General features: G+C 44.8%; 1 protein-coding gene across 1 annotated transcript in view; it reads right to left on the reverse strand.

Annotated features, from left to right (window-relative positions):
* The window catches only part of CDK19 (cyclin dependent kinase 19), a 391,521-nt gene that overhangs the window by 43,749 nt on the left and 326,475 nt on the right, over positions 1-21,297 (reverse strand). The window contains exons 10-11 of the mRNA XM_030199212.1: positions 18,754-18,851; positions 664-742 (exon numbers count right to left, since the gene is read on the reverse strand). Coding sequence (XP_030055072.1) covers positions 664-742; positions 18,754-18,851 — 177 coding nt within the window. The remainder of the gene's footprint in view (positions 1-663; positions 743-18,753; positions 18,852-21,297) is intronic.

Here is a 21,297-nt window from a genome sequence, read left to right on the forward strand (position 1 = left end):
CAACTAGAGCTCAGGCTGATGTATAAGGGCAAAAGCTGTTTAGTGTTCACTGCAAGCCATATTAAGCTAAGTTACTTTCCTGTAGAAGGTGTTCTCCAAGGACAGCAGGCATATATTCTCACATGGGGTGACGTCATCCATAGAGCTCAGTGTGGATACTGCCAAATGCACTGTCACTTTAAATCTTTGAGGCAGTCCGCCACCTTGCATGCCCCTCTAACGCTTGAGCGCGGGACCAGCAATACAGTACTAAAGTTAAGATGCGTTATGGTAATATAACATGTGTTATTTCCCTTTAACATGTGTTAAGGGGCAAGTAACATGGGTTAGGGCCATAACACACAAATTACTAGCCCCTTAATTGTCATACAGATTACTCCCTAGATGCTGAAATGTATGTCATTTCAGAATGCCTTGTGGCATGCATTAGTTTTAAGGCTCAGACTTGACATCTGCAGCTCAAAGCCACCTTACTTCTCTAACTGGCAGGAAACAGAAAGGTCACACAGTTTTACCCTAACACACCAATAACTATACTGGAAAAACAAAAATGTTTCTGCACGTTGGTGGCCACAAACCGGTGGGCCTTGGAAAGCATGGTTCTGCTTTATTACCACCCCTGACTTCTCTCTGCACTCTCTGTGCTTGAGCTCTCTCACTCACCTTGTCACCTTTCTCCTCAGGATCATCCTCATTCAGGAATTCTCGTTTCGGGTATGGAATCTGGCAGCCTGCAAATACACTGCAATGCAGCAAATGATACAAGAGAGAGACAGGTTATTAGGGATATAATAATTCACTCCTCTATAAAAAAAGGTAACTGTACATTAGAATCCAACCTGTCTTTCTATCTTCTTGCTTCTTCTTCAATCAATGGATCTAAAGTCTATCATCTCTCATGGCAGCACTGTGGTCTGTGGCCAATCACTGAATTTTTTTTATGTTGGCAAAAGCTAAAATCAGTTAACGAAAAGACCTGTAGTGGCATAATCGAAAGGGGCGCCCCAGTTTTCTTGAGGACGTCCTCGCAGGATGTCCCAGCAAAGGGGCGGGGAAACCCATATTATTGAAACAAGATGGGCGTCCATCTTTCGTTTCAATAATACGGTCGGGGAAGTCCAAATCCTGAAATTTAGGTCATCCCTAGAGATGGTCGTCCGTAGACTTGGTCATTTCTGATTTTTGGCGATAATGGAAACTAAGGACGCCCATCTCAGAAACGACCAAATGCAAGCCCTTTGGTCATGGGAGGAGCCAGCATTCGTAGTGCACTGGTCCCCCTGACATGCCAGGACACCAACCGGGCACCCTAGGGGGCACTGCAGTGGACGTCAGAAAAAGCTCTCTCATTCTCCCTGTCTCCTCAGCTCGAAACCTTGGGGTCATCTTTGACTCTTCTCTCTCCTTCTTTGCTCATATCCAGCAGACCGCCAAGACCTGTCGTTTCTTTCTTTACAACATCCGTAAAATCCGCCCCTTTCTTTCCGAGCACTCTACCAAAACCCTCATCCACACCCTTGTCACCTCTCGTTTAAACTACTGCAATCTGCTTCTTGCTGGCCTCCCACTTAGTCACCTCTCCCCTCTCCAGTCGGTTCAAAACTCTGCTGCCCGTCTCATCTTCCGCCAGGGTCGCATTACTCATACTACCCCTCTCCTCAAGACCCTTCACTGGCTCCCTATCCGTTTTCGCATCCTGTTCAAACTTCTTCTACTAACCTATAAATGTATTCACTCTGCTGCTCCCCAGTATCTCTCCACACTCGTCCTTCCCTACACCCCTTCCCGTGCACTCCGCTCCATGGATAAATCCTTCTTATCTGTTCCCTTCTCCACTACTGCCAACTCCAGACTTCGCGCCTTCTGTCTCGCTGCACCCTACGCCTGGAATAAACTTCCTGAGCCCTTACGTCTTGCCCCATCCTTGGCCACCTTTAAATCTAGACTGAAAGCCCACCTCTTTAACATTGCTTTTGACTCGTAACCACTTGTAACCACTCGCCTCCACCTACCCTCCTCTCTTCCTTCCCGTTCACATTAATTGATTTGATTTGCTTACTTTATTTATTTTTTGTCTATTAGATTGTAAGCTCTTTGAGCAGGGACTGTCTTTCTTCTATGTTTGTGCAGCGCTGCGTATGCCTTGTAGCGCTATAGAAATGCTAAATAGTAGTAGTAGTAGTAGTAGTAGCACTGCAGTGGACGTCAGAAAAAGCTCCCAGGTACATAGCTCCCTTACCTTGTGTGCTGAGCCCCCCAAACCCCCCAACTGTACACCACTACCATAGCCCTTATGTGTGAAGAGGGGCACCTAGATGTGGGTACAGTGGGTTTCTGGTGGGTTTTGAAGGGCTCACATTTACCATCACAAGTGTAACAGATAGGGGGGGGGGATGGGCCTGGGTCCGCCTGCCTGAAGTGCACTGCAGTACCCCCTAAAACTGCTCCAGGGACCTGCATACTGCTGCCATGGAGCTGGGTATGATATTTGAGGCTGGCAAAAAATATTTTAAAAAATTTGTTTTGAGGGTGGGAGGGAGTTAGTCACCACTGGAGGAGTAAGGGAAGGTCATCCCAAATTCCCTCCGGTGGTCATCTGGTCAGTTCGGGCACCTTTTTGTGGCTTGGTCGTAAGAAAAAAAGGACCAGGTAAAGTCGTCCAAGTGTTCGTCAGGGACTCCCTTTTTTTTCCATTATGGGTCGAGGACGCCCACGTGTTAGGCACGCCCAAGTCCTGCCTTCGGTACGCCTCCAACACGCCCCCAGGAACTTTGGTCATCCCCACGACGGAAAGCAGTTGGGGACGCCCAAAATCGGCTTTCCATTATATCGATTTGGGCGACCCTGTGAGAAGGACGCCCATCTTGCGATTTGTGTCAAAAAATGGGTGTCCTCCTCTTTCGAAAATAAGCCTGCTGGTTATCTAACTCAAAGACCACTATCTTCACTCCCACCTGGAGATGGTGCATCCCACATTTACTCTAATTCAAGCATGCTTGGGACAAATACATAGGGAACCGGTAAGGAAGACGGGAGAGAAATGACCAGAGATCAAATTCTGTTTATGATGAACTTGCCAATAACCTGTGTAACAATTTTCAGCTTTCTGGTGATGCTTCTGACCTCTTGCCTGTCCATTTTGAAAGCCCCCTCCCGCATCTTCACAGAGATCAATTATATAAGGAAGTACCTAGTTTAAGAGGGCAAGTAGGCATCTACTTAATTGCAATTTTATAGACACACAGAGGCACCTATGTGTTTTTATAAAATACTAGCCTAAACAGCAGAAATTGCACCTACAGTGCAGGGGGGCTGACATTTACAACTGCTCAAGGGCAAGTGTAAATTTACAATCTTAGATTATTTAAGCAGATGTGTAAACATCTCAAAACATATTTGTTTTCTCAAGCTTTTTGGAGTAGCGCAGCGAAGGGTGTCTGTAGTACAGTACTGATGTTGTGCAGTCTTGATGATTGGAGATGGGATGGGAGGGTTTCATTTTTATTACGTGTGTTTTTATTGTAACCTGCCTAGGTAATAGGTGGGCTAGAAACAGATGGATAAATAAACAGAATTGACAGATTTTATAATCTTCAAGCATACTTAAGCACTCTGACCATGTTCCACCCAAACTTCGCCTCTAAACCAATCTGGTTTTCGCCCTCTCCACTCAACCGAAACTGCGCTTACTAAAGTCTCCAATGACCTATTACTGGCTAAATCCAGAGGTCAATATTCCATCCTCATTCTTCTTGATCTTTCCGCTGCTTTTGACACTGTCGATCACAGCAGACTTCTTGATACCCTGTCCTCACTTGGATTCCAGGGCTCTGTCCTTTCCTGGTTCTCTTCCTACCTCTCCCTCCGCACCTTTAGTGTTCACTCTGGTGGATCCTCTTCTACTACCTCAGGGTTTTGTTCTTGGTCCCTTCCTCTTTTCTATCTACACTTCTTCCCTTGGTTCATTAATCTCATCCCATGGCTTTTCCTACCATCTCTATGCTGATGACTCCCAAATCTACCTTTCTACCCCTGATATCTCACCTTGCATCCAAACCAAAGTTTCAGCGTGCTTGTCTGACATTGCTGTCTGGATGTCTCAACGCCACCTGACATTAAACATGACCAAAACTGAGCTTCTCATTTTCCCCCCCAAAACCACCTCCCCGCTCCCCCCGTTTTCTATTTCTGTTGATGGCTCTCTCATTCTCCCCTGTCTCCTCAGCTCGAAACCTTGGGGTCATCTTTGACTCTTCTCTCTCCTTCTCTGCTCATATCCAGCAGATTGCCAAGACCTGTCGTTTCTTTCTTTACAACATCCGTAAAATCCGCCCCTTTCTTTCCGAGCACTCTACCAAAACCCTCATCCACACCCTTGTCACCTTTCGTTTAGACTACTGCAATCTGCTTCTTGCTGGCCTCCCACTTAGTCACCTCTCCCCTCTCCAGTCGGTTCAAAACTCTGCTGCCCGTCTCATCTTCCGCCAGGGTCACTTTACTCATACTACCCCTCTCCTCAAGACCCTTCACTGGCTCCCTATCCGTTTTCGCATCCTGTTCAAACTTCTTCTACTAACCTATAAATGTACTCATTCTACTGCTCCCCAGTATCTCTCCACACTCGTCCTTCCCTACACCCCTTCCCGTGCACTCCGCTCCATGGATAAATCCTTCTTATCTGTTCCCTTCTCCACTACTGCCAACTCCAGACTTCGCGCCTTCTGTCTCGCTGCACCCTACGCTTGGAATAAACTTCCTGAGCCCCTACGTCTTGCCCCATCCTTGGCCACCTTTAAATCTAGACTGAAAGCCCACCTCTTTAACATTGCTTTTGACTTGTAACCACTTGTAACCACTCGCCTCCACCTACCCTCCTCTCTTCCTTCCCGTTCACATTAATTGATTTGATTTGCTTACTTTATTTATTTTTTGTCTATTAGATTGTAAGCTCTTTGAGCAGGGACTGTCTTTCTTCTATGTTTGTGCAGCGCTGCGTATGCCTTGTAGCGCTATAGAAATGCTAAATAGTAGTAGTAGTAGTATACACACCTACTGGGAAAATATGTGCCATCATGTCACAGCACATACTTTTATGTCGGTCATAATTTAATAGCAGACCATATACATAAGAAAATTACTTTATAAAATGACCCCATAAAAGCCAATTCTATATCAAGGCGCCTCCATTTAGGCAGCCTAATAATGCAGGTAGTGAGCCTACTCTATAAAAACACTTGGGCAGGCATGTTTTACATAAGTATTGCCACACTGGGACAGACCAAAGGCCCATCAAGTCCAGCATCCTGTTTCCAACAGTGGTCAATCCAGGTCGCAAGTACCTGGCAAGACCCCAAAACAGTACAATACGTTTTATGCTGCTTATCCTAGAAATAAGCAATGGATTTTCTCCTAGTTCATTTCAATAATTGCTGATGGACTCTTCTTTTAGGAAGCTATTCACACCTCATTAAATATCAGCAGGGAAAAGTATGTGATTCCTGACAGCAAATGGAAAACAGATATAGCTAGGGGCAGAGCTGTTGTGGGCCTGGAAAAAGTCACTGCATTTATTTTATTTTATTACATTTGTATCCCACATTTTCCCACCTATTTGCAGGCTCAATGTTGCTTACAAAGACCTGTTATGGCTTCGCCATTCCAGGGTAACAGATACAATTGGTGTTACAACAAGATCAATTGATGCGAAAAAAAGATCTAGACAAACAGTTATAGAAAGATGACTATCAGAATAGGGTGAAGTGTTGAAGTGTTAGGGTTAGGCTATGGTTTTTCGTTGTAGGCCTTGTTGAAGAGATAGGTTTTCAGAGATTTGCGAAAGTTAGTTATGTCGTTAATCGTTTTCAAGTCAGTTGGTAGTGCATTCCACAGATGCGTACTCACGTAGGAAAAGCTAGTCGCATGTGCTAGCTTGTATTTTAATCCTTTACAGTTGGGGAAGTGTAGGTCGAGGAATTTACGGGCTGATCTTTTAGCACTTCTGGGTAGGCAGTTCCACGAGGTCAACTAGTGTAAACCTGGCATCAGCACTTAAATGTAGGCATGTATATTTACAACAAGTCTATGGTCAATGTAAATGTTAAGGCCTAAATGCTACAGAGCAATGTGCAACTTTCAGTATTCTGTAAGCTGCCCCTGCAAATGTCAGCCCCATCTATGGCCCACCCACATTCCTCCTCTGTGAACACCTCTCTGACATTTTCTCTATGCCACTTGGTACATAATTATAGAACAGTGATTAGGCACAACGCTGTCATTTATGTGGGTAAGTGAACATTTACCTATGTTGGTGGCAGTATTTGTTTTTTGTTACATTTGTACCCCGCGCTTTCCCACTCATGGCAGGCTCAATGCGGGTTACATATTGTATACAGGTACTTATTTGTACCTGGGGCAATGGAGGGTTAAGTGACTTGCCCAGAGTCACAAGGAGCTGCCTGTGCCTGAAGTGGAACTCAGTTCCTCAGGACCAAAGTCCACCACCCTAACCACTAGACAACTCCTCCACTCCATATTCTATTCTATACATTAATGCACAAAATATTTATTTATTTAGCTTTAATAATTATATTTAGATAGGCAAATAAATTTAAGTGACACATTACAGAATGAGAGGGATAGTGCTTAGATACCTCTAACTTGGTGACAGATATCAACAGAAAGCATCTAAAATTCTTCTATACAGATATAGTGAAGTTACTCACCTATAGCAGGTGTTCGCCGAGGACAGCAGGCTCAGTATTCTCACATGTGGGTGCTGCCATCCGACAGAGCCTGGTGCAGATGCTGCCTAGCATAGGTAGCTTTAAGAAAGTTCTGGTAGAGTCCCACCGTGCATGCGCCCGACACTCAAGTGCACATACCTCAATCTGATGGTATAGCTGAAAAAGTCAACCCCAAGGGGAGGAGGGAGGGCATATGAGAATACTGGGCCTGCTGTCCATGGAGAACTCCTGCTACAAGTGATTAACTTCACCTTCTCCAGGACAAGCAGGCGCAATGTATTCTCACATGTAGGAATCCTTAGCTACCAGGCCCAAACATGCTAGGACCATAGGGACTTGAAATGTCGAGGCCTTAAAGTCAATTAATCTACAACTATATACAAACTGGTTGTGAAGGTGCAGTCTGGAAGAGAACAAAAACAGGCCTAGGAGGGTGGAGTTGGATTCTAGACACCAAACAAATTCTGCAGGATTGTTGGATCAAACTGGCTGTTATGTCGAGTGTCCTGCTCAAGGCAGTAATGAGATGGGAATGTGTGAACCGAAGACCATGTAGCAGCTTTGCAAATCTTCTTAATGGAGGCTGATCTCAATTGGGATACCGACATAGCCAGGACTCTGACATTATGAACCGTGATATGACCTTCAAGAGTAAGCCCAGCCTGGGCATAAGTGAAGAAGATGCAATCTGCTAGCAAACTGTACATAAGTACATAAGTAATGCCATACTGGGAAAAGACCAAGGGTCCATCGAGCCCAGCATCTTGTCCACGACAGCGGCCAATCCAGGCCAAGGGCACCTGGCAAGCTTCCCAAACGTACAAACATTCTATACATGTTATTCCCGGAATTGTGGATTTTTCCCAAGTCCATTTAGTAGCGGTTTATGGACTTGTCCTTTAGGAAACCGTCCAACCCCTTTTTAAACTCTGCTAAGCTAACCGCCTTCACCACCTTCTCCGGCAACGAATTCCAGAGTTTAATTATACATTGGGTGAAGAAAAATTTTCTCCAATTTGTTTTAAATTCACTACACTGTAGTTTCATCGCATGCCCCCTAGTCCTAGTATTTTTGGAAAGCGTGAATAGATGCTTCACATCCACCTGTTCCACTCCACTCATTATTTTATATACCTCTATCATGTCTCCCCTCAGCCGTCTCTTCTCCAAGCTGAATAGCCCTAGCCTCCTTAGTCTTTCTTCATAGGGAAGTCGTCCCATCCCCGCTATCATTTTAGTCACCCTTCGCTGCACCTTTTCCAATTCTACTATATCTTTCTTGAGATGCGGCGACCAGAATTGAACACAATACTCAAGGTGCGGTCGCACCATGGAGCGATACAACGGCATTATAACATCCTCACACCTGTTTTCCATACCTTTCCTAATAATACCCAACATTCTATTCGCTTTCCTAGCCGCAGCAGCACACTGAGCAGAAGGTTTCAGTGTATTATCCACGACGACACCCAGATCCCTTTCTTGGTCCGTAACTCCTAACATGGAACCTTGCATGATGTAGCTATAATTCGGGTTCTTTTTTCCCACATGCATCACCTTGCACTTGCTCACATTAAACGTCATCTGCCATTTAGCCGCCCAGTCTCCCAGTCTCGTAAGGTCCTCTTGTAATTTTTCACAATCCTGTCGCGATTTAACAACTTTGAATAACTTTGTGTCATCAGCCAATTTAATTACCTCGCTAGTTACTCCCATCTCTAAATCATTTATAAATATATTAAAAAGCAGCGGTCCTAGCACAGACCCCACTAACTACCCTTCTCCATTGTGAATACTGCCCATTTAAACCCACTCTGTTTCCTATCCTTCAACCAGTTTTTAATCCACAATAGGACATTTCCTCCTATCCCATGACCCTCCAATTTCCTCTGTAGCCTTTCATGAGGTACCTTGTCAAACGCCTTTTGAAAATCCAGATACACAATATCAACCGGTTCCCCTTTGTCCACATGTTTGTTTACTCCTTCAAAGAATTGAAGTAAATTGGTCAGGCAAGATTTCCCCACACAACAGCCGGAGTACGCTTGCCGATATTTACTACCATCCTGTTTAGGTACAAAGAAACAAAGAGCTGAGTGGACTGTCTAGTCGATTTAGTCTGCTCCAAGTAGAAGGATCGCTTGCAGTCCAAGGTATACAGTGCACTTTTGCCAGGATGGGCATGAGGTTTTGAGAAAAATGTTGGCAGAACAATTGACTGGCTAAGGTGGAAATCTGACACCACTTTAGGAAGGAACTTGGGGTGCTTGCAAAGAAATACTCGGTTGTGATGAAACTTAGTATAAGGTGGATCTGCTACTAGGGCTTGAAACTCACCGACTCTGCGAGCTGAAGTGACCGCCACCAAAAATACAACCTTCCAGGTCAGATACTTCAGATAGCAGGAATCTAGTGGCTCAACAGGAGCTTTCATCAGCTGGGTGAGAACGACGTTGAGATCCCATGATATGGTAGAAAGTTTGACTGGGGGCTTTGTCAACAACAAACCTTTCATGAATCCAACTAGAAGCTGTTCGGAAATGGGCTTACCTCCTACAAGATGGTAAGCACTGATTACACTGAGGTGTACCCTTCCAGAATTGGTTTTCAAACCAGACTCAGAATGGTGCAAGTGGTATCCAAGTAGTTTTTGTGTAGGGCAAGTAACAGGATCTAGGGCTTTGCCCTCACACCAGAAGGCAAACCTCCTCCATTTAAAAGTATAACATATTTTAGTAAAGTCTTTCCTGGAGGTACCCTCAGGCTGATTTAAGGAGTGAAGTTCTATGCTCTCAACATCCAGGCCATAAGGGCCAGGGACTGGAGGTGGGGTGCAGAAGAGATCCTTCATTCTGCGTAATGAGGGCCATAAAACACTCCAATCTGCATGGTTCTTCAGAGGACAACTCAAGGCACATGGTCTGATTCAAGGCACATGGAACAGGATGTCCCCCTCACAGCTCACACCTTTCTCAGTTCTTTTTAATTTATGTATGAGTGAATTAGGACTGATAATGTGGGTTATTGAATACTTTTCTTATTTTAATTTTTCCCACTTTGTTGGATCTTCTACCGTTCGGAGATCCCTTCTAATTGTTTCTACTCTATTGCTTTCTTCGTGTCATTCGCAAAAAGGCAAACCTTTCCTTCCAACCCTTGAGCAATATCTCCCACAAATATATTAAATAGAATCGGCCCCACCACCGACCCCTGAGGAACTCCACTGCTCACCTTCCTTTCCTCCAAGCGGATTCCGTTTACCACCACCCTCTGCCACCTGTCAGTCAACCAGTTTCCTATCCAGTTCACCACTTTTGGTCCTAAATTCAGCCCTTTCAGCTTATTCACAAGTCTTCTGTGGGGGACCGTATCAAAGGCTTTGCTAAAATTCAAGTAGATTACATCTAGCACACGTCCTTCATCCAGTTCTTTGGTCACCCAGTCAAAGAAGTCAATAAGATTCGTTTGGCAGGATCATGTTGTGATCACTGTTTCCCAGTGGACCCAACACCGCCACCTCTCGCACTATGCCTTGCACACCGCCAAGCACCAGATCCAAAATGGCTTCCCCTCTTGTTGGTTCCTGGACCACTTGCTCCAAAAAGCAGTCCTTTATTACATCTAGAAATCTTATCTCCCTTGCACTCTCTGATGTAACATTTTTCCAGCCAATATCGGGGTAATTGAAATCACCCATTATTATAGTGGCCAAGAACTGAATTTAAACTGCTAAATTTCATTTTTAAAATTTTATATAGATTGAGTATGGATATTTAGCTGGTATGATTACTATATATCGATCACCCTGCTGTTTGCGATCTTCCCAGGAACTGTTATTAGCCCCTCCATCTCGTATGTGCTGCCGGCTGGTCAGTACAAAAAACAGTACATTATTTGGAAGGGCTGCTGGAACAGTCTACCATCTGATTTAAGGAATACTGTATCTCACACTATATGTATTTTAGGAAAGCTGTAAAAAACATGGTTGTTTCAGTAACATTTGTAGATGTATTATTTACTGATAATGTAACAATTCAGCTGTACTGTAACTTTTGTACTGTATTGTAATTATTGTCCTTTTGTAACCTGCTTTGAAACTGACTGTTAAGCAGGATATAAATGCTGAAATTACATTAATTAAACCAGATCTGTCTTGGCCAGAATGATGCGATTAGGATCATAGTTCCCTGGTCTTCCTTCAGTTTCAGGAAAGTCTTCTCTATGAAATGTATGGGAAGATAACGCATAGAGAAGATCCTTCCCCCCAATGGAGGAACAAAACTGAGGGACTTTGTTGTTGTGATGAATGGCAAAAAGATCCACAGAGGGGGTGTCCCATTCTAGGAAGATCTTGCGGGCTGTGCCCATATTCACAGACCCCTCATAAGGTTGCATTACTCTGCTCAGTATGTCCGCCAGGCTGTTCTCCTTGCCAGTCAGGTAAGTGGCCTGCAGAACCATCCCATGAAGGATGGCCCACTGCCACGTCTGCACCACTTTCTGACTCAAGGTGTAGGATCCCGTAACCCCCCCCCCCCCCCCCTTGTTCACATAGTACATTACAACCTGGTTGTTGGTTTGAATGAGAACAATTTGGTTCAGTAGCTGATCTCTGAAAGCCTTTAGAACATTCCAAATGGCCCTTAGCTCCAGGAGGTTGATGTGAAGATCTGTCTCCTGAGAAGACCATGCCTCTTGGGTGTGAAGCCCATCTACATGAGCTTCCCATCCAAGGTTGGATACATCCATTTTCAACAAATTTTAAGGAGGTAGAATTTGGAATGAGAGTCCTGTGGTCAAATTCGGCTGAATTGTCCACCAGAGTAGGGAGTGAACCAGCTCTGGAGGGACTCGGATGATATCCACGAGGAAGCCATTGGGTCCCTCTAAAATGGAGGTGAGTCATGGGAGTGATGTGCACTGTAGAGTAGAGAATGACATGGAGATGGGGATATGTGGTTAAGTGCAGAGACAGAGACCAGGGGTACGGGGACAGAGCCAGCGAGGATGGGGACAAACTTTGTCCCCATGTCATTCACTAAAAGCTTGAGACTAGCCTTAAACGAACTGTTCCAACTTGATGGAACAGCATCTATAAAATGCTAGTATCAATATGTAAAAACTTAACACATCTTAGAAAACTGGCAACTGAATTCAATGCTTAAAAAACTGAAAAGCTGCTTTTGGATTTAAATTAAGCACTTTTAATGACATCATTTGTGTCTTGTCTGCCTTTGATGTGGCAACAAGAGTCTTGTCTGCTGATCAGACTCCTACCATCTGCAAAGTTCTTCCATCACATGCCCAGTTGCTCAGGCATCTGACTGTTACTGCAATCCTCCGCTTTAGAAGCGTTTCCATTAGTTTACCCACCACAGAGGTCAGGCTGACAAGTCTGTAATTCCCAACCTCTTCCTTACTTCCACTCTTGTACAAAGAGATCATATCTGCCCTTCTCCAGTCCTCTGGGACCACTCCAGTCTGTTAAGGAAGCATTGAAGAGGTCAATCAGCAGACCTGCCAGAGCTTCTCCGAGTTCCTTGAACACCCCTCAGGTGTATCCCATCAGGCCCCATCGCTTTATCTACTTTTAGTATAGCTAGCCCCTCATGAACACAGTTCTTTGTGAATGGGTCTTGGTGTACCATACATCCATCCCCTTTAGCATTTGTTTTCTGCAGTCCGAACCCCCTGTCTTTCATCTGTGAACACAAAGCAAAATAATTGTTAAGCAGTTCAGCTTTATCCTTATCATCTTCCACATATTCCTGCCCCTCAGCTTTGAGCCTCACAACGCTATTATGGAACGTCCTCCTGTCACTTACTTATCTGAAAAACGTCTTATCCCCCAATTTTACCATATTAGCTATCTTTTATTCCATTTGACGTTTCACTTTCCTGACAGCTTTTCCAGCTTCTCTTAGCTTATCCAGGTATTCTCGCCTGTCTTCTTCTTTCTGAGTCATCTTATAACATGTGAAGGCTAACCTCCTTTCCCTTACCTTTTCAGCTACTAAGTTCGAGAACCAGAGCAGCCTTCTTTTCCTTTTATGTAATTTTCTAACATATAGGTTACTGGCCTTTAATATAGCTCCTTTCAGTCTTCTCCATAGATGTTATGCTTCCTTCAGCTGTTCCCATCCTACTAACTGTTCCTTGAGAAATTGCCCTATTTCGGCAAAGTTAGTTCCTTTGAAATCCAGGACCTTCAATCTTGAATGAGCGCTGTCACCTGTCTTAATATTGAACTACACCATTCGGTGATCACTAGATGCCAAATGGTCTCCCACCTTGACGTCAGAAACATTCTCTCCATTTGCAAGCACCAGGTCCAGAATAGTTCCATCCCATGTTGGTTCCGCTACCCACTGCTGAAACAATTCTTCCTGTAGGGAATCCAAGATCTCTTTGCTTCTAGATGACCCCGCAGAAGGACACACCAATCTACATCTGGCATATTAAAACCATCTATCAGTAGTACTTTCCCTTTCCTAGCTATCTGGTGGATGTCTCCAATTAAGTCCATTTCCTCTGACTGCGAAGGTGGCCTGTATATTACTCCAATGTAAATACATTTTCCTTTCCCTCTTTCCAGTTTAACCCACAGCGCTTCTTCCATACCCCGTGTCCTGCAGTTCCGTCACTTTAATATCATTCTTAGCATATAATGCCACTCCTCCATCCTTTTTTCCTTCCCTGTCCTTCCTGAATAGATTATAGCCAGGTATAGCTATATCCCCGTCATGGTTCTCCATGAACCACATCTCCGTGACTGCCACTAAATCCAAGTCTGCTTCTATAACTGCTTCTAGATCTAGAAGTTTGTTTCCCATACTATGGGCACTGGTATACAAGGCTCTCCAGATGTTACTCTTTTTTTCCTCTTCTATAGGGGCATTCAATGTCCTACCTTCCTTGGGGTTATTTATGGCTTTGGGGCCTTTTTTACCCATCCCCAGCAATTTTAGTTTAAAGCCCTATTTAGTACTTTAGCCAGTCTGTTGCTGAAGACACTTCTTTCCTTCATTGATAGATGGACACCATCATTGCTCAGTAGTTCTTGGAAAATCATCCCATGGTCTAGGAAACCAAAGCACTTTCGTCAGCACCATCCATGCAGCCACGCATTTAGCTCCAGGATGCAAGCTTCTCTCATTCGGCCTTTACCTTCAACGGGGAGGATAGATGAGAACACCACCTGTGTACCTAGGTGCTTCACCCACTGACCCAAAGCCATGAATTCTCATATGATATGTTCAGTAGGATACTCAGCAGTATCATTTGTGCCAACATGGATGAGCAGCATAGGAGAGTGGTCAGTAGGCTTGATGAGTTAAGCAATCTTTCCGCAACATCACGAATATTGGCACCAGGCAGACAGCACACCTCCCTGGACTACATGTCCAGACGGCAGATCCCCGGACTACACGTCCAGTTAGCAGATGGGCACCTCAGTACCCCTCAGAAGTGAATCTCCAACCACCACTACCTTCCACTTCTTATTGGCCACTTGTCCAGTGGTGTTGACATTTTTGGTTGTTGTTTCCTCCTGTTTTTCAGATGTTTCTAGCTCTTCTGCCTTCAGAGCTGTGAACCAATTCTTTAGATCAACAGAAGATGGAGTCAGAGGGTTGATCTTACAGGATCTAGTGACCTGCATCCAGCTGTGCTCTGTCTGCCCAAGATCTTCTCTCCCTTTGCTGGAAGTCCCCAATGTTTCAACATGCATCTCTGTGATGAATTTCAGGTTGTCCCAGATATTTCTTAGTCTTGCCACGTCCTCTCTTAGTTTTTGTACTTCTTTCATAAGGGATTCAATGTACATACCTTTATCACATGAAATGAGTTGGTCTGGACAGAGGCAGAAGCTGTAATGAGAGAAGCAGCTTTAGGGGCTAGTTGTAGGGGGTGTTGTATTTATGGAATATTAAAATAGAGGGAGGAAAAGCCTCAGACTCCAAGGGTTTTTCACAGGCATAAAAACCTCCCAACATAATTTTTTCTGCTTTTCTATTATAAATTTCAAAACTCGAGTGATAAGCATTGTTAGTTCTCAGAAAGTTCATGCACTATAAGGAGCAGATAGAATTATCAAAGGCTGCTTTAGGGCATATGGGACATAAACAGTTAACCATTTATGTGGTTTGTTTTTGGTTGATTGTGATGTTGTAAACCACAGTTTCTACATTAATTTTGTAGTTTACAATGAACCCTAGCAGCTCTTGCACCCAGATAGTTCTTTGCACGGACGCTTGCACCCCTTCTCATGACGTGCTCTAGTCCAGTCAATCATCCAGGTAGGGAAACACATAGATTCCCAGTCTGTGTAATGACACTGCGACTACTGCGAGGCACTTGGTAAAGACTGGGAGCTGACATAAGGCCAAAAGGCAGAACGTGGTACTGGTAGTGGTGTTTTCCTACTTGAAATCTAAGATACTTCCTGTGACTGTGAAGCACAGAGATGTGGGTATATGCAACTAGGCATCCTTGAAGTTGAGACAGCATAGCTAATTTTGTTTCTGAATCATGGGGACAAGGGTGCCCAGGGAAATCATCCTAAACTTTTCTTTGATCAGGAATATGTTCAGGGCCCTTAGGTCTAGGATGGGACGATACCCACCCCCCCTGTCTTTTTGAGTACAAGGAAATACTTGGAATAGAATCCCTTCCCTTCTTACCCTGGTGGCACAGGTTTGACCGCCTTGGCCTGCAGAAGGATGGAGATTTCCTCTGCAAGTGCTGAGAGCTGGTGAATGATACTCTCGGTGGGCAATCTGGTGGTCTCTGTTGCCAATGTAGAGTGTAACCAAGATAGACTATTTGAAGAACCCACTGGTTGGAGGATACAATGGGCCACCTTTGATGGAAAACAATTCAGCCTCCTTCCCACCAGACGGTCATCTGGGATGGTTACTTGGGACTGCGGCTATGCTCTCCTGGAGCCAGTTAAAAGCTCATCCCCTGCTTTGACTGGGGAGCCGGCTGTGACTTTTGGGTCCTAGGGCTGACGTGGATGGGACCATTGAGCTTGTTACTGTTGGGATGAGCAGGAAAGTGGCGGATAACTACAACTCAAAGTACTAGGGTCTGTGTCTCAACGCACTCGGGAGCCTTCTAGTAAAGGAGGTTGCAGCTGGAGGCTGCTGAGAGAGGGACCTGAATGGTGTCAGTATGCTTCTGAATGAGGTCAGTGACCTCCTCCACCTTGTCCCCCAAAAGATTGCCTCCTCAGCAGTGAACGTCCGCTAACCTTTCTTGAACTGCCATGAGAGTCTACGGATTCCCACACTCACGCAGAAAGTCTGGAAACAATGTCAAAAGCATCATTTGTTCTACAATTCAGCTGCTTTTTGGTCAACTGACAAAGCTCTGTGGCCTGTTCCTAAGAGAGACAGTCCATGAGACTAAGCACACTGTGAGCCAGAGACTTCAAGTATTTGCTCTTGTACAGCTGGTAGGTCTGGATGCAGGCAATAAGCATCGAGGCCTGACAAAGTTTTCTCCCAAATGAGTCCAGAGTCTAAGCCTCCCTACCTGGAGGTGCCGAGTTTCTGGGTCATATGAGAGCGGAGTCAACCACTAGAGAGAGTGAGACACTTGCGCCCTCTCGAATCCGGGAGCCTTTTGAATAGGATACTGCAAATCTACCTTCTTAGGTACAACCTGCACTGAGAAGGGAGATTCCAGGTTCCTCATCAGTGCATCTTTTAGGATAGGGTGTAACAGAACCATGATTCCCTTCCTGGGAGGTGATTCATAGTTCAAGACTGATAACATCTCAGCTCTGGGCTCCTCCTCTGTTTTCAACTTAAATGGGATACCCAAGCCATCTCCTTCACAAAATCATTGAACAAGAATCTATCAGGAAGAGATTTATGCCTTTCCTGTGGAGGGGAGGGGTCAGAAGGGATACCATAAGACTCCTCCTCCAAGAAGTAAAGTAGATCCTCATCCGACTCCTATGAATGGTCCAGATCAGACTTCTTTAGCTACATCTGATGTCGAGGGTGGTGCTGCATGGGTTGACGTTGACACCCATCAAGAAGCCAGTGTGGAACACCTCTCCACAGGCAAAGGCTGGGCCTCAGGAAGGATTTGAGGCTCAGCTACATCTGGCCTAAGCGCCCTTGATACCCGAGCAGAGTGCAGTGGAATAAAACACGTCAGCTCTTCCCTGAGCATGGCCTGGTACCATTCATGGAGAGGAGGCATCGGCAATGGCTGGGAAGCTGGGTCAGAGACAGTCTGGAGAGGAGTTGGTGTTGTAGCGGAAGCCTGGCTGCTCATAGACTGGTGCACTAAAGAGGGGGAGTGATCCTCCCGGTGCAGACGCTTCTCACGGACTGGCAACTCTGATGTCCCAGCACTCCCATCACCGTGCTTTGAAGAGGACCGATGCTTCTTAGGCTTCCCTTGATGCACAGCATCAGGATCCATCAGTGCCAAAAAAGATGACATTGAACCCATACACATCCTTGGAGTCAGGTCCAATGCTGACTGGTTCTGAGGCCTATCTGTGCCTGATGTCGAGGGAGGTAGAGACCTCCTTGATGTCGGTGCACTCCCAGTGGTAGACGTAGTCTGGGAAGCCATCAAGGTTGATGCTTCCAGTGCTGATGTCAACGGATTGGCCTTCAAGGAGTCAAAAGGTTTCTCCTGCTGGACCTGATGTGCCCTCTGTATCCTCAGTTGCATTTGTAAACAGATAACAAGAATCAGGCTGGTGGTCAGGCCCAATGCACCAATTGTGCGGGTCCATGGCAGAAAATCACCCGATTACACTGGGTATACCTTTTGAAGCCACTGGGGGTCGTCTTAGACATTGAGAAAAGAATAGCAAATTAAATTGCTCTGTTTTGAAGGTAAGAATAAAGGGTGTGAGGCCGAAATTGAGGCCGATGTTCAGGCCTAAGTGGGCCTAATGAGCCATGAAAAAAAAAAAAAGAAAACTTGAAGGGCTGGAAAAAAAACCCAAAGAAAATAATGATAGTTTATTGCATTTACTATACCGCTCTAGCTGGCGAGCAAAGTAGTTTACAAACTAAAAAATATCAAACTACATAAACATAAAAGGAAAAGAACTACAACAACAATTAGGGAGGTAAAACAACTCAAAATAAGCGCTAAACTCGCACAGGAGTGCATTTGAATGTTGAAAGAATTATGAAACTGGAGGGAGACTGCAAAAACATATCCTTCCAGCTCCGTGGAAAAGAAGAGACTGAGGTACCCATGCTTGAGCATTGGCCAGGAAGGCACCTGCTCATGTGCGGTGGGATGCTCCCAGAACTTTCTTAAAGCTGTGCGCGCTAGGCAGCATCTGAACCAGGCTCTATTGAATGATGTCACAAACGTGAGAATACATTGGGCCTGCTTGCGCTCGGAGAAAAAAAACACTACCCTACAGGGCTGGGTCCTAACAAAAAGAATCTTTAAAAATGAAAAATGATATTCCTTAAAATTTAGGGTCAGTTCCAGGGGTCAAGCTCTTGGTGTCTTCTCAGGTCCCTAACAGGGCCCGCTGAAAAGCTATCTAAGGAGTGTGAGCTGGCTGACAATCCCATAGCCAGTAGGAGAGAAGAATTATTACTTTTCTTTTTTTTTCCCTTAAGGGGATATATAGTATTCTGGAATCTTAGGAAAGCACTTTGCTACAGGAAGCTCTCTTTAAAGGCTTACCTAGCTTTGCAGCACTGCCCCTGGGGATTTCCATTATTTTCATTCTTTTCCTGTTATCACTTGTGCTCAATAACAACCACCACTATTGTCAGCAAACCCTGAGTAACATCAACTATACTGAGTGAAGAGCAATGTCTCATTTCTTTACTTGACAAACACGAATTCCCAAAGATTATTGAAAAGATGCATGTAAAACACACACGAGAACATCAGATGGCATGCAAACACCTTATAAGCTAAAAGCTGCAAAAACATGCATGTTGGGCATATGGTAAAATGTAATGACTCCCACTGTGGCACATTAGACAGGAAATGCTTTGACACGTACTCGGATGTAGGCAGTGGGTCCTCCTGGAAGTAGGGGTCCTGCAGTGCCTGCTCTGAGGTAATTCTTTTGGTAGGATCCATAGTAAGAAGCTTCTGAAGCTGCGAGAAATCAGAAAGAACAGTTTAAGAAGTTCTTTTTTTTTTTTTTCAACTGTTCTTATTGACAGGAGAAATGCACGAATAACAGGATACAGGCAACAAGAGAACACCGCAGCTTTTATCCAAACATTGTAAATATAGTAATAGAACGTGATACAATGAGATGAAAACCAACTAAAACAAATAATGAGCTATCACTGCCAGCTAGAAATACAACAAAGTGTTTAATTCGTGCCAAACTCTCCACTTTTTTATACAAAGAAACAAAATGTAAACCCTCTCCCTCATGCCCTCCCTTCCTCTCCCCCACCCCCCTCCCCTCCCCTGAGACTGAACCGCAACCTATGCCATCAAAGCCACATCTTATTTATTGGATAACTACGACAGGTATTCATGACATCTCCGCCAGATATTAATATAGGCCTGGGCACGTTTTCGAGTAGTGTCCAGAGTTCCCTTCCTCTCCCATTTGTAGCATATTTGCATACCACTTAGCAAGAGGGGGCGGGGGAGTCCCATCCACCCAGTGTTGCAAGATAACTTTTTTGGCCCGCACCAAAGCCAGTAGAGTGAACCTGCAATGCAGTTCGGATAGACCCTGTGTCACAAGGTCCGAATCAGATCCCATTAGCAGGATCCAGTAGGACCACTCCAGCGAGGTGTTGAGGAATTTGGAATGGACATCCCAAGATCAAATTGGATCGAATCGTCCACCACTGCAAGGAATTTCGAAAGTCGGTGGACAGTTGGATCACATCCTCTAAACTCCCCGCGGCTTGATACCACTGGGAAGCTAGGGTCCATTGAGCTGATCTCATGTGTAGGCGTGGCATGGGAGTCACGTGAACTGTGGAGGCCATGTGCTCCAGAAGTCTCAACATCTGCTGAGCCGTGATCTGTTGAGACGCTAGAATCAAGGACACTAGGGACAGGAGGTTGTCTGCCCTCGCCTCGGGAACATAAGCTCGAGCTGTCTTTGTGTTCAACAGTGCTCCAATGAATTCCAATTTTTGAACTGGGGTGAGAGGGGACTTGGAATAATTTATTTATTTGTTTGTTTGTTACATTTGTATCCCACATTTTCCCACCTTTTTGCAGGCTCAATGTGGCTTACATTATGCCATAATAATAATAACCATTTCAGGCATGAGAAATACAAAACAGTTTAACATTAAAGTTCATAGATGATGAAGTAACTTGTTGAATATGTTGGGTAAAAAGATCAATTCAAGCATGAGAGGTAAAGGGGTGATGCATTAATGATCATTTGTGAAAATTAATTGAAGCAGCTAGGTGTACAGAATTTGATTTTATCTGGTTGTGTTAGAGTTATGATGTTAGGTCATTTATGATGGCTCATTGTGGTATATTTTTTCAAACAGGTTGGTCTTTAGTAATTTCCGGAAGGCTGTTAGGTCATGCATAGTTTTAAAGGCTTTTGGCAGTGCATTCCATAGTTGCGTGCTGATGTAGGAAAAGCTAGATGAATATATTGATTTATATTTAAGTCCTTTGCAACTGGGGTAGTGGAGGTTCAAGAACGTGCGTGCTGATCTTTTTGTGTTCCTGGTTGGTAAATCTATAAGGTCTAACATATATGCCGGAGCCTCGCCATGAATAATTTTATGAACCAGGGTACATATTTTAAACGTAATTCGTTCTTTCAGGGGGAGCCAGTGTAGTTTTTCTCTTAGGGGTTTGGCACTTTCATATTTTGCTTTTACAAACATGAGTCTGGCTGCAGTGTTTTGGGCAGTTTGGAGTTTTTTAATGATTTGTTCTTTGCATTCAGTGTTAATGGCATCACAGTAATCCAGGTGGCTTAACACCATTGATTGTACCAAGCTGCGGAATTGATCACGAACCCCAGTAGTTCTAGCACCTGAATAGTCATTCGCATGGACTGTAGAGCGCCCGCCTCCGAGGTGCTCTTCACCAGCCAATCGTCGAGATAAGGGAACACATGCACTCCCAGTCTGCATAGCGACGCTGCGACTACAGCCAGGCACTTTGTAAACACTCTGGGCGCAGACGCCAGACCAAAGGGCAGTACACAGTACTGAAAGTGCTGTGTTCCTAGCTGAAATCGAAGACACCTCCTGTGAGCTGGAAGTATCAAGATGTGTGTGTAAGCATCCTTTAAGTCCAGAGAGCATAGCCAATCGTTCTCTTGAATTATGGGAAGAAGGGTGCCCAGGGAAACCATCTCGAACTTTTCTCGAACCAGATATTTGTTCAGGCCTCTTAGGTCTAGGATGGGACGCATCCCCCCCACCCATATTCTATGATTTTCCTTCTCATCACCGCCTTCCCTGCCTCCCAGAACGTGACTGGATTCGTATCACTAGGCTTATTATCACTAAGATAGTGCCACCACTCTTCTGTTAGGAAAACCCTAAACTCAGGGTTCAGTACAGCGTGGGGTTCATATGCCACCTTGCAGAGG

This window comes from Microcaecilia unicolor, chromosome 3, assembly GCF_901765095.1.
Source record: "Microcaecilia unicolor chromosome 3, aMicUni1.1, whole genome shotgun sequence".
Lineage (NCBI taxonomy): Eukaryota > Metazoa > Chordata > Amphibia > Gymnophiona > Siphonopidae > Microcaecilia > Microcaecilia unicolor.